Below are 13,227 nucleotides of genomic sequence, written 5' to 3' on the forward strand. Positions count from 1 at the left end.
TTCACATGGATGCTTACGACAGATGTACCAACTTTTTCTAAGTTGGTACATCTGTCATAAGCATCCACATGGATTTAACCTTGGAAACACTATTGGCAAAATCTTGCAGATAGTGTAGCCATCTATGGTCGAGGCCGAGAACTTTTCAGACCATCCTTATAGTTGACTCAAATTTTATAGTTGTAATAAGTCTATAATATTACAGTTGGAAGACTATGAGAGTCAATTTATATCACTGGAATAATGTTTACTGACTAATGAAATTAAATACAAGAAATACAGAGAAACTTGAGATGCTTTAATTCACTCTTTTCAATACAGTCTCATAAAAATTAAGGTTTCTTTTATTTCTATTGTGAAAAATTTCATGTAAATTTCATCACACAGAATTATCAAAGCATATAAAAATTTTACAGTTCACAAACGTATGCACACCTAAAAATATAACTGCTGCTTGCCAGAATAATTTCACACATTGATTTTTCTGTGAACATCAACACCAAATTTTCTTCCTTTCAAATAGCATTATTAAGCACTATATACACTTTCCACACAAGAACCAATATTTTAAATGCAAATATTTTTCAAACCAAATGGAATGTTACTATCTCAACCTAACTGAAGTTATCTGTTCACCTATTCATAGGGTTTGAAACAGATAAATACACATGTTCATCTATTTCACTCTAATCAGGAGATGGCAACAGTCCAACAAAAAGCTGGGTACAAGAATGTTGAATACAATTCACAATTTTTTAGTAGCATTTTATTGCCACACTTGTTGTTTACAAATGTGGCAGGTGTGGATGGGAATGTGCATATGTGCATGAAATGTAGGCAGTGGGAAGAGCTGGAAGACACAAGTATCTTGATTTCAGGATTGCGGCAGTGGAGATAATACTTTGGAAACAAGTGAAATTCAGTTTATGGATTTGAGAGTGGGGAGAATGTTAAAGATGTATGCATGGATTATTATTTTAATGCCACACTTCTTGATTACAAATGTGGGCAATGTATCAGACAGATGGTTTGTCTGATAGGCATGTAAATCGAAAGCAGGATGAGTGGATTGAAGGAATGACAAATGAGTTGAGGAGGGTGAATGAAGATATTAGGAGGATGGAAAAGTTGGCTAGTGTGAGAAGAACGAGAGTAGGTGTAAGAGAACAGCATCAGGGAGAAAGGAAGGCGAGAGAATGAGAGACAGGAGAAAGAGTGGAAATTGCAGAAAGTTGAGAGAAAGTGGAAGTAAGGAGAAGAGAGAGATGAGAGTAGGGGGGGAGAGAGAGAGATTGGAAACTGTAAGAGTTGGGAATGCCAGTGAGAGAAGGATGAATGTTCGGAGCATCATATATGGATATTCGATGATTTGGGGTGTGCAGAGAAGTGCTTGCCTGGTTGAACAATAGAAAGTTTGACACTGACAGTGAAGAGAAGTGAAAATGTGGAGGAGATGATACTAATGGTTGGGATGAATGACCTGAGAGGTAGTATGAGATTTGAGGTTGATATTAGAGATAATGTAGCAGAAATGTGTCTGTGGAAAGATAGTGTGTGTGTGTGTGTGTTGCCCTGGTATGATAATGTGGAGTGGAGAAGAGTGGTAAAAACAAATGAAATGATAGCAAGAATGTGTAGGAAAAGAGGTCTGGAATATACAGATGCATGGAGTATATTTGAGGATAGAAGAGTTATATGCAAGAGATGAATTACATTTGAATGTAGAAAGACAAGTATTTGGAGAAACTGCTGTTTTCTGAGCAAGTGAGTGTATAGGGGTAGAGATACTAGAATTTCACAGGTGGAATATAGTAGGGATGGCCTCATGTGGGAATAGTGACTTGAGAAATTAGAGGGTGTACATTATATTATACAGACAGGTGCAGTATAAGTGGAATAATAATGGCTATAAGAATACTAGCAATGCACTGGTTTTTCTGTATATAAATGCTAGGAGCATTAGAAATAAAGGGAATGAGTTTGTGGCATTAATTCATTCAACCTCTTCAAAGGTTATTGGTAGAAATGGAAAAAAAGATAGAAATCATAGGATATAGCATATTTCAGAGGATAAGGAAGATAAATGTGGTGGTGGAGTATTACTCACGATAAGAGATGAATTGTGCCCTCTCAGCGTGAAGAATTACAGTGGAGATAACACATAATGGCTTTGATGAGATAGATGTTGATACAACAAGATATTTAGTGGGATGCTGCTATAGACAAGGGAATATAACTGGTGATGAGCAGAAAATGTTTAGGCAAATTAGTTTGGCAAGCAAAGTGAGTGATCATTATGGGGACTTCAACTATAGTGATACAAACTGGACAAAGGAGACAGGATACAGCAATAAGGGAATTGGATTTCTTGAGGGACAACTGGCTTAGGCAGCATATAATGGAGGGAACACAAGGATCAAGAGTTTTGGATTTGGTCATAACATCACAGGATATGATTATGACCGAGATGTCATACTTGCCCTCTGTTAGTGAGATTGATCATGTAGTCCTGACTTGGAGGATGAATAGTCATGTGGAGGTATCAAAACAAGGAAGTTATGTGGAATTATTATTAAGAGAGCGTCCAGGGAGTCAGGAACTCATCGAGGAAGGCCATACTATTCGCACCAGCTGTCATACCTGTTCTTGAATTCATTCATGCTACTTGCACACACACAACATCCAAATCATGCACTACTGCGTGATTGGAATGGATTGCATTAGCCCCAACCCCCCTTTCTTGACAGACAGCATTCATTCTCAACTTCTATGGATGCCTTCACATCCTTTCCTCACCCTCCATAAAATGAAAAATTCCATCTACTGAAATTCTGTATAACCCTTTCAGAAGTTTCTGTAAGTCACAATCATATCATCCCTATTTCTGTTTGCTAGTGTCTGCAGCCTACAAATTGTCAATCTGTCTTCATAATCAGTATCACACAATCCTGATATCGTTTTTGACACTCTCTCTCCACTATCAGAATCACCATGGAAACCAGGAGACCAGACCTGCATGCAATAGTCCAAGTGAGGTCGTATCAAGAGGCAAAATGACTTCCTTGTCTTTACATATCAAGGTTCATTTCAACACTGCCATTATTCTCTGAGTTATATTTACAATTTTTGCTTTATGACCCATGAACTTCATCTTCCTATCTACTAAAACTCCACGATCCCTAGCCTTATCAGTTTTTTCAAGCATAATCCTACCAATATAGTGCAACATTGGATATCTAATCACACCAAAGTGTGATTAGATATCCAATGACCTTACATTTATTAAAACTGAACTGCCAGCCATTTTCACATGCCCATAATTCCAGCCTATTCAAATCATTCTGCAAGTACTGCACATCAGCAGCACTCCTGATTACCCTAACTCTTTGCATTATCAGCACATAGCTGTATGTCACATGTCAAATCCTTCCCAATGTCATTAATGTACAGATTGAATAACAGTGGATCATGCACTGATCCTTGTAGTACACCACTTGTTGCCTTAAATCTTGCAGACTTACATTCCCTATATACCACTTTTTGATATCTGTCAGTCAGTCATCTTCTTATCCATGCTAATATTCTATGACCTAAACCCATATTCTCCACTTTATGCAACAGTCTTTCATGCTGTATTCTGTGAAAAGCCTTAGCAAAATCCAAAACTATCATAGTGTATTATTCAACCTTGTCTAACTCAGTGGTAACATTATTATAGAATGTGAGCAAGTTAACTAAAACATGACCTTCCTTTAGTAAACCCCATGCTGTTCGTTGCAAAGTGGAGATTCTCTGTCAACCCATTTCTGAATATGATCCCTAACCAACTTTTCCAAAATCTTCACCGCCACTCCTGTTGATTGGTCGATAGTTGCATACATCGGTCCTTGCATCACCCTTGTGCAATGGAATTCCGTATATTCTTTCCACTCTTGTGGAATCTTCCTTGTTGTGAGACTTAAATTATATAGCCTGGTCAAGGGAATAGGCAGTTCAGGTGAACACTCTTTTAGCATCGGTACCGATATCCCATCACTTCCTATTGCATAATTCTTATTCAGTTTATGCAACAGCTCTAGTACTTCCTCCTCATCCACATGAGTTTCCTCATACAGTGAAGAGGTAGTGCTGAGTTCATTGTTGCATATACCAGTTTGATAGCTTTTAGCAAAATGGCTACTCATTAGTTGAACAATCACTTATGCGTCAGTCACCTGCATTCAGTAGAGTTATTCTTTCAAATTCATTTTTTCTTTAATTTGCAGCATGATAGAATTCTTTTGAGTTTTGTTTAACTTGCTGAGCCAGTCTCTTTTGATACTTGGACTTAGCTTTCCGTACAACACTTGTGACTCTTCTGGCCTGCTGCTTATAATTATCCTAACTGACATCATTATGTACACCATCTTTTTCTTACAAATCTCTTGCCAGCCTGGTTGGCTGAGCAGTTAGTGTATTTGTTCTCCAGCCAAAAGGCTGCGGGTTCTAATCCTGCCACTGGCATAGTTGCAGTTCATTGTAGTTGGTGGATTGAGTGGTAGAGACAGAGAGCTGTAGAGTAGGTTCCCTCCCTCGATGAGTCTTTGGACTTCCTGAAGGTGTCACGTAATAATAATAATTAATTAGATTACACATCCATTTCACTCCTACTCTATTTATTCTTCAAACTCTAAGGATACATTGTGATATTACATTATTTAAGTATTTTTAAACACTTCCTACACACTGCTGATATCCTTCCCATCTAATAACTGATACCATGATATAGCACCCAGCATATCCCTCAGGTGGTCATTATAAGGCAGTATACTATTGTAGATTTAGAAACCAGCTTGCAGCAGTGCAATGGATGAAAGAATATGAAGGAGGAGCAGGTCATTAGTGCATGGGAGATACTTAAGAATCCAAGGAGAATCCCAAGGTTTTTTTGCTATGTGGCAAGTAGGAGGAAAAATGATAGTGGACTGATATTATTTGTACTCCTACTCTCCAGGAACTTGTCCCATTACATAATTGAGCTATCACTTTATTAGTGGTTTCATCCTAGTATAGCAAACTTCATTCCTAGAAGGATAATGAATGATGAAGTGAAAGAAGAGGATGTATTCTAAATACTGAATACACTAAATGTTAATAAGGCAGTAATGCCTTATATGGAATGGGATTTCATCAAGTGCTTTACAGGAATGTGCCATGAAACTGACTGTGTAATTAGCTTTGTTATTAATGAAAGTCTTGCAATGGAACAAGTTCCTGGAGAGTAGAAGTAGTGCAAAATAGTACCATTGCATAAGGGCGACAGTAGAATGGAGGTATTAAACTATAGCCTGTTTGTATTTCTTCTGTAGTTATTAAGATTTTGGAGAAATTGGTAAGAGCTTGTATACAAAATTCGGTAGATGAGGGCAATATTATTTATGCAGTTCTGCATGGATTTGTTAAAGGGCATTCTTGTTTTACTAGTCTGGTAACTTTTTACAATAGACTAACAAGGTAAGGAAGGTAAGACATACACTGTTATTTTTATTTTTCAAAGGCATTTGACACGGTGTTATGTGACCGGTTGATTTTTAAGTTGCAAACCTGTGGGTTTTGATATCAGGTTAGTGGACTGGATTGGTGTTTGGGTCTGGTAGATATCAAAGAGTTGTCTATGGGGAGCAGTATCAGGGAGTACAAAGGTTAAAAGTGGAGTTTTACAGGGTTCAGTACTGGGACTATTGCTGTTCAATCTCTATATCTATGATATTGTCACAGGACTACAGAGAGATGTTATCACATTATGTTTAGATTGGCAGGGTTATTAGTAATAGTGCTGATGTTTTGACTCTTCAAGAGGAATTGAATAAGCTGGAGAGGTGTACAAATGAATGGGGGATGTTAGTTTAATGCAACTAAATGGAAAGGTTTAAATTTGGGATCAAAAAATGGGATACTTCATACTCGCTTGGTGGGATTATACTGGAAGAAGTGGACGAAGCAAGGGATTTTGAGGTGATTGTGGATAGAGATTTGAAGTTCTGAAAATATCTCAGAGAATTGATGCAATGTTGAGGAGGACATTGACCACAAGCGATAAAAGTGTGGTGGTCCCATTGTATACAGCTTTGATCAGACCACATCTAGATTTCTGTGCTCAGACGTGGTCACTGGGATTTGAAGAGAATGAAGTAATTTTGAAGAGGGTGCAGAGAGGATAGAAGATGGGGAGTGGGGGGATATGATCAAGATATTTAAGCTATTGAAGTATTATCATGTTAACACAGAGAAGATTTTTCATATGATAAAACGAGGGGAAAAGAGCAAGGACAAGAAGGCCATCCCTGGAAGTTGCAAAAGAGAGTGGTGAGTAAAAAAATAAGAAGAAAGTTTATTGCATATATCATATATAGTTATTGACATCTTTCACTTTTTGTTTTCACCAATATAGTACAGTAATCTGAACTCTATTCCAGTGAATATTTGCAACAATCACTATGTAATATTCCAGAACAACATTTAAACACCTGAACAATAGCCATAATCAGAAAAATAACAAAACTTTTCAGGCATACTGAATATGGTAAATATTCCATTTCTCCTTCCTCTTCCTCAATTCAGGTATCAGTAAAATAAGAATTTAAAAAAAAAAAAAAAAAAAAAAACAGTCTACTGATAGTATATTTTGGAAATATAAACCTGTGCATCAAGAAACATATCATATAAACAATTTCATGAATGTTTTGTGTCATGAGATTTCATTTGTCATTAAAATCTATAAAATTGCAATAAGCACGTCATAAATAACTATTATGAATTATAATTTTGAAATATAGTATAACATCTCACTATGCTGAAAATAAACTTTGCACATGCATGTGATGAATCATCACATATAATGCTTAACAAATTTTGATTGTTCCTTAAAGCTATCCATACATTTTAGTTCAAGATTAAATTTAATTATGGGATAACTCAACTGAATTTAAACAGAAACCAAGATGGATCTGCAAAACATGTAAGAACTTGTTAGTCGCAAGGCCAACAATTATTAATCATAACAGTTGAATATAATGCAAAAAAATTACATTTAGCCATATACAAATAATGTTTATAAATGGTCCGTTATAAAGATAAGCAACTATCACCATATATTAACTTGTACCTTCCTGAGACTGTGGTATAAACTGTTTGAAACTCTTGCGTACACCTGCACGAAATGGTGTATGCTGACCAATTCCTATGGATTCCAACCTTCCTCTGCACAGCTGTGTATTGTGTGGACGTGGAGCATCACTGCTTGGATTAGGATCAGCCACAATGTGATTAGAGGGTAATTGAAATACCTCAGCCATTACTTTAGTCATGCTGTATTTAGTCAAAGGCTCAGACCCACACCACTGATAAATTCCATTCATTCCTGGATCCTACAGGAAAAGTATACACAAAAAAAATTTTTTATACTTTACTGCTTGAAATTTGTGACAGCTATAGAACAAGAAAAAAAACAAACATAGTTTTAACTTTTGAAGAATATTTCTGATATTCCTTGAATCCAAGCCAAGTACAAGGGGTAAATATTGAACTGCATAATAAAAACAGATTTCTATTTGTTTTTACACTTTTAAACAAGTGGTAGCAGAATAATGACTTCTTTATATCTTTAATTTTTGAAAATGTAACTCTAAATATCTTACTTTCAAACTACTCTAATATAAATGATTTAAAGTGTAATCTAATAACATTTGTAAACAAAAGCAACTGGTGTATTTATTGTAATTCCTGCTCTGTCTTTTTTCCTTACTTAATCCATCTTGGTTTTACATGACATCGCTCACCAATATACTCTGACAAAGTATTTATTAAATATACTTGCCTGGTTGAGTCAGGTGTATGGCAATGCCAAACATTTAATGCTTCCCAATGTGTAGACTGGATTCATATCCCACTGACAAGAATATTCATGTCTTTAGGTGGTAGATAAATTTCAATGCCCAGCATGAGACAATTACCTTATTTATTAGAAGTCTATAGAGTCTTTTTAAAAAATGCCATGTTTGATCTCTAGAAAAGAGATCTCTTGCCGGCATGGTTGGCCGAGTGGTCAGCATATCAGCTCTCCACCCAAATGGCTGCAGGTTCGAATTCCATCTTGGGCATGGGTGTCTGTGATTGTCTGTGAAAATACTAGTGATGATGATGGGAGGTAGATGATGGTAGTTGGTGGATCGAGCAGTGGAGACAGGGTTGTAGAATGCCCTCCCTCGATGAGTCGTTGGACTCCCTGGAGGTGTTGCATAATAATAGTAAAAGGTTTTTGAAATTACTAACCATTAGTTCACTAACGGTACTAATGTGCTATAGGTTTACAGCCTTTTGTGTGTGTGTGTGATTCTCATTGCAAAAAAAATTAATATCCATTTTATCTTCTGTGTTGGTCATCTTGCCATCAATGAGAATAATTGCGGTCATCTTCCTTTCATCATCTTCTGGCCATACAACAAAAAAACTACCAAAGATTTTGCTTAATTTGGTTGACTAGTCACCTCTTATATGCTGTGTTTTTCTTTACTTGTGTTTCATAATCCTCATGTTCACTTTCTATGTTTTCCATGAAGCTTTCTTAACCATTCACTATTTTTTTCAACTACAGTAGATGTAGTTCACTACCCTACTGCTTTGGCCCTAATATCATTAGGGCCAAAGCCAGTAGATAATAGATGTAAGTTAAGAGTTGACTGTACTTGAGTTCTCTACTGGTTGCCTTGGTATTGTACATTGTACTGTAAAAATTACCCTTCTAAAATATTTTTGCTCTTAAATATTATATAAATATTCATATGTACTACAACTTATTATATTATATATATATATTATGTATCATATCATCAAGTAGGGACTAATAAATTTTGGTGAGATTCACTGCAAGCAGCAAGACAAATATAGTACACAACTACAACACAAACAGGTTAAATGCCATAATACATTACATAATGTAATATAAACATATTACATCATGTAATATGTTTACATGATGTAAACTGATTATGCTTAGATGACTAAGCATAATCAGCAGAAAGAGCGACATTATCTATATTTCCTGGTTATGTCTCTCACCCAACAAACAAAATACAGTTAAAAAATATGACATTTTGCTGAAAAGTTACAGCAATCTGCAAATAGATATTATCTGTGAACAGGGCTGGTTCTAATAGGTATGGAGGGCATGCATGCACGCAGGCAGCCAAATCTCAGGGCAGCCGATGGAATAAATTCGATATAGCCTATAGTTAATTTTTAAATATTGGCGATGAAATGGGAACGTAACATTGTTAAAACTTATAGCGGTGCTAACTTCGAAATATCTTCTTTGGGTTTCATTCTCTATCTCTTTAAAAACCTCACTCAACAAGGAATGTTCATTCAAATGAACCATAGTTTTGGCCTAGTTTTTTGCTACTAAAAATACATAATTGGGGGAAAATGGAATTACAATTTTTGTTTTTTTTCTAGCACCTGTTATAAAATATACCGCCGTCTTTCAGATAGACCTGACAGACGGACAGATCGGAGTTTTTTCGGAATCTGTACAGAAAGGCTCAAGTCAGTTTGGGTCATTACAACATTTATTTATTCATTCAAAAAGAGAAAAAATAATTTGTGCTTATTATTAATGTTTTTTATTATATGTTTAGATATGTCGGATAGGAAAACTAAATGTCTGGTGCTTTTTATCGCGAAAGAAAGAATGAAAGAGATAAGGAAAAGGAAAAATTACGAGGAGCCATACTGAAATATGTAAAGTTAGACGAAGATAACTCAACAACATCAATCACTTCAGAACCTTTTCCAGACAGTGAGGGCGAAATCAAAGTGGAATGTGAAAAATCAAATGAAAAGTCTGAATTTCGTTCAGAACTGTGCCAGGAGGAAGAGTCAATGCTGAAATCAAGATGTGGGGATAATTTACAAAGTAGCCTTCTCGTAATTGTGCTGAATTCACGACAGAATGTGATTTAGGGGATCCTTGTACCTGGCCATCTATTGTTAATAATCGGTTATTAGAACTCATAATTCACAAGGGACCTGTAATACCTCGAAATATAAACTTTATTAAAGATAACAATGGTAGATCATTTTCCACGTCACAGTTTGTAAGACTCTTACCTAATGGTGAAAAAGTTCAAAGAACTTGGTTAATCTATTCTGAAGAATCCAATAGTGTATTTTGCTTTTGTTGTAAGCTGTTTGCTTTAAAGAAAAAAAAATTAACAGATAGTCAGGGGTTTTCAGATTGGCAACATTTGGCCACTAATTTATCACGACATGAAACAAGTGTAGAACATATGCAAAACTGTAAAAAGTGGTATGAATTAAAAACACGCCTTGACAACAATTGTACAATTGATAAAGAACAGCAACGGTATTTTGAATCTGAAAAAAGAAAAAAAGAAAAGTTTTTTTTTTCTGAACATGTACAGCAGTGAATAGAACATATGCACAAGAATGGTGATGCTCTGTACAAATTTTTTCCATCAATGTGGCTATCACCATTCTTGCATATGTTCTATTCACTGCTGTACATGTTCGAAAAAAAACACTAGTGTAACCTTACCCTCAAGGGCAGCCAATTATCTCTAGCAAGCAGGCCAAGTATCTCTAGGTGTCTAACAGTCTAAAACCGGCCCTGTCTGCAACCCACTGAATATAAATTTTTTTGTGATTGCCCTCCCCTCCCCCCTCTCTTGCCTCATCACAGAGAAATAAACCTGAATGACATGAACACACACACACGGCTACAGTCATAAATAATCATGGCAAGGAAGGAAATGGGAAACCACCTTGCATCGTTATCTCCCTAGTAATCAACTGCAACCCTCTCAAAGAGAGGAAGCCACAGGATTAGGATTAGAATAGCCATTATTAGATAGTGTTCTTCACTCAGCTACACACACACTAAATGCTGCATAATGTATGAATATATTAAGTGCAGCATTTAGTGTGTGTGTGTAGCTGAGTGAAGAACACTATCTAATAATGGCTATTCTAATCCTAATCCTGTGGCTTCCAGTGATGACGAACCTATGACCTTCTGACAAACCTCCTAGACCAGTGATGATGAACCTATGACACATGTGTCAATGGTGACATGCCACGACATTTTTGGTGACAGCCACTGTTTGCCAACACCCAATAACAACTATTCATCCCATTTGAGTTCAGTTCAGCTTTTGCATTTATGTGAACAAGAAGTGGCGCATTGAATTATTTTGTGCCAGTTCAACATTTTTTATTTGTTGTGATATTCGTAATTCATAATACAAAGTTTTTATTTCTTTAATATTCTAGCCCTGTTATAGAGGAACCTCAAATTAAAAATCCCTATTGAGTGATAAAGAAAGTGATCGAAGCTTTCAAGATGCATGGACTGAGAAATATGTCATCATTGTGCCATGAAACAGTAGTAAGCAAAATGTTAAAAGACATTTCGAAAAAAATCAGTGGCCCTTGGAAAAAAGTGAGGAAGAAAGGAAGGAATACATTTCTCAGCTGCAAAGAGTGTCAATCAGATAACTTCCTTAAATTCTTAAGAGGCCCTATGAATTTAACATCAGCAAGTTTCAACATTACTCACTCCATAGTTCAGCATGGAAAGGCCCTCAAGCGAAGGAGAATTTATTAAAAAAACTCTTCTGAAATGTGCATCTTTTTTTGTTTCAAATATCCAAAATAAAGATGCTATTATTAAGTCTATTTCTGATTTACCAGTCAGCAGAAATACCATTAAAGACAGAGTGATGACAATGATCTCTGACATACAACATCAATTAAAAGGAGACTTAAGTAATTGTAAATATTTTTCAATTTGTCTTGACAAAATTACTAATGTCACCTCATCAGTTCGATTGGCCATCATTGCTAGATTTTCTGATGGTCAGACAGTGAGAGAAGAGCTAGTAAAGCTAGAAATAGTGCCAATAAGTATATCAGGGAATGAAATATGCAACATTGTTCTAAAAATGCTCCATGACCTAAGCATTGATATGTCTAAAGTTGTGTCTGTTATGACAGATGGAGCATCCAATATGGTGGGAAAAAAAGTCGGATTTGTGAAGCTGTTTATGGAAGCCATTTCATTGCATTATCCACCAGGAGGTGTTGTGTTATTTATTTCGTATCCAAACACAAGTGGTACAGTAGTAAATAATTGGTACAACATTATTTACAACAAATTAGGATACATTACAAATGAGAACAGATTAAATTTAGTAGATAAATTATATAGGGAATAATAAGTAAAATATGAAGGAAACTATACATAAGTCACATACAATAAATATGGTCAATGAGGCCAGTGAGGTAGCCCCATCTGATGAGATTTTGTTTGCAGCATCCTGTCGTTTGTAATCTATTGAGGCTTTTCCAAGTATTCCAAGTAATTACTTTTCCAAGTAATCCAGTCCAAGTGGGCACCATGTGGAAGATATTTGGCTGTTGGAATACTAGTATTATTCTCAGGATATAGTGCCAACCATTGTTGCTGTTGTTGTTGAAGTCTTGTCTCTGGAGGGTTTATAGGTGGTTCAACGGTTGCTAGGAAGCCATGTTGAGATCTTAGACTTTGGGACACCGTAGTCTGGCCAAATAACGGGTGGCACTCATCATTCATTTGTCTGCTTGTGTGCCAAGGAAGGATTCACAGAACATGATGTAATGACAGTTGTAACAAAAATAGTGAATTTAATAGCTTCTCGGACCCCTTTCACAAGTGAGAATTTTCTGTACTATTGCACAACAATGTGAGGTGGTTGAGCCTCACATTTGAAAGATTTATGGAGTGCTATGAAGAAATTAAGTTATATGTTGAGAATAAAAATTTGGAACAGTTTCCTCAGCTCAGTGATTGTACATGGGTCAGCACACTGATGTTTTTACAGACTTCTCAGTTCATATGGATGAATGAACTTAAAGTTACAAGGTTTTGGCAAAAGTATTGACGTTATGTTTGGATACATAAATGCCTTTGAAACTAAACTTCAAATTTTCAAACGAGATGTAGGGACTAAAACTTATAGGTATTTTCCTCGACTAAAAAAACGTTTCGAAGAGGTCAACTTGGATGGGCAAAATGAAATGGAACCTTTGCATATAAAGTACCAGCACATTTTAAACTCAATAAATGATCAATTTGGTGGATGATTTAATCAACTTAGAAATGTAGAACGGACAATTAAAATAATTAAGTAT

General features: G+C 35.9%; 1 protein-coding gene across 4 annotated transcripts in view; it reads right to left on the bottom strand.

Annotated features, from left to right (window-relative positions):
- Window positions 1-277: 277 nt before the first annotated feature.
- The window catches only part of LOC150105782 (methionine adenosyltransferase 2 subunit beta-like), a 65,992-nt gene continuing 53,042 nt past the window's right edge, over window positions 278-13,227 (bottom strand). For all 4 annotated transcript variants that reach the window (XM_090394348.1, XM_090394350.1, XM_090394349.1 and 1 more), the window contains exon 7: window positions 278-7,406. In XM_090394348.1, coding sequence (XP_090250474.1) covers window positions 7,134-7,406 — 273 coding nt within the window. In that variant the 3' untranslated portion in view covers window positions 278-7,133. The remainder of the gene's footprint in view (window positions 7,407-13,227) is intronic.

This window comes from Typopeltis vanoorti, chromosome 6 (assembly GCF_054136105.1).
Source record: "Typopeltis vanoorti isolate ZY-2024b chromosome 6, IOZ_Tvanoo_1.0, whole genome shotgun sequence".
In the NCBI taxonomy this organism is placed as follows: Eukaryota; Metazoa; Arthropoda; class Arachnida; order Uropygi; family Thelyphonidae; genus Typopeltis; species Typopeltis vanoorti.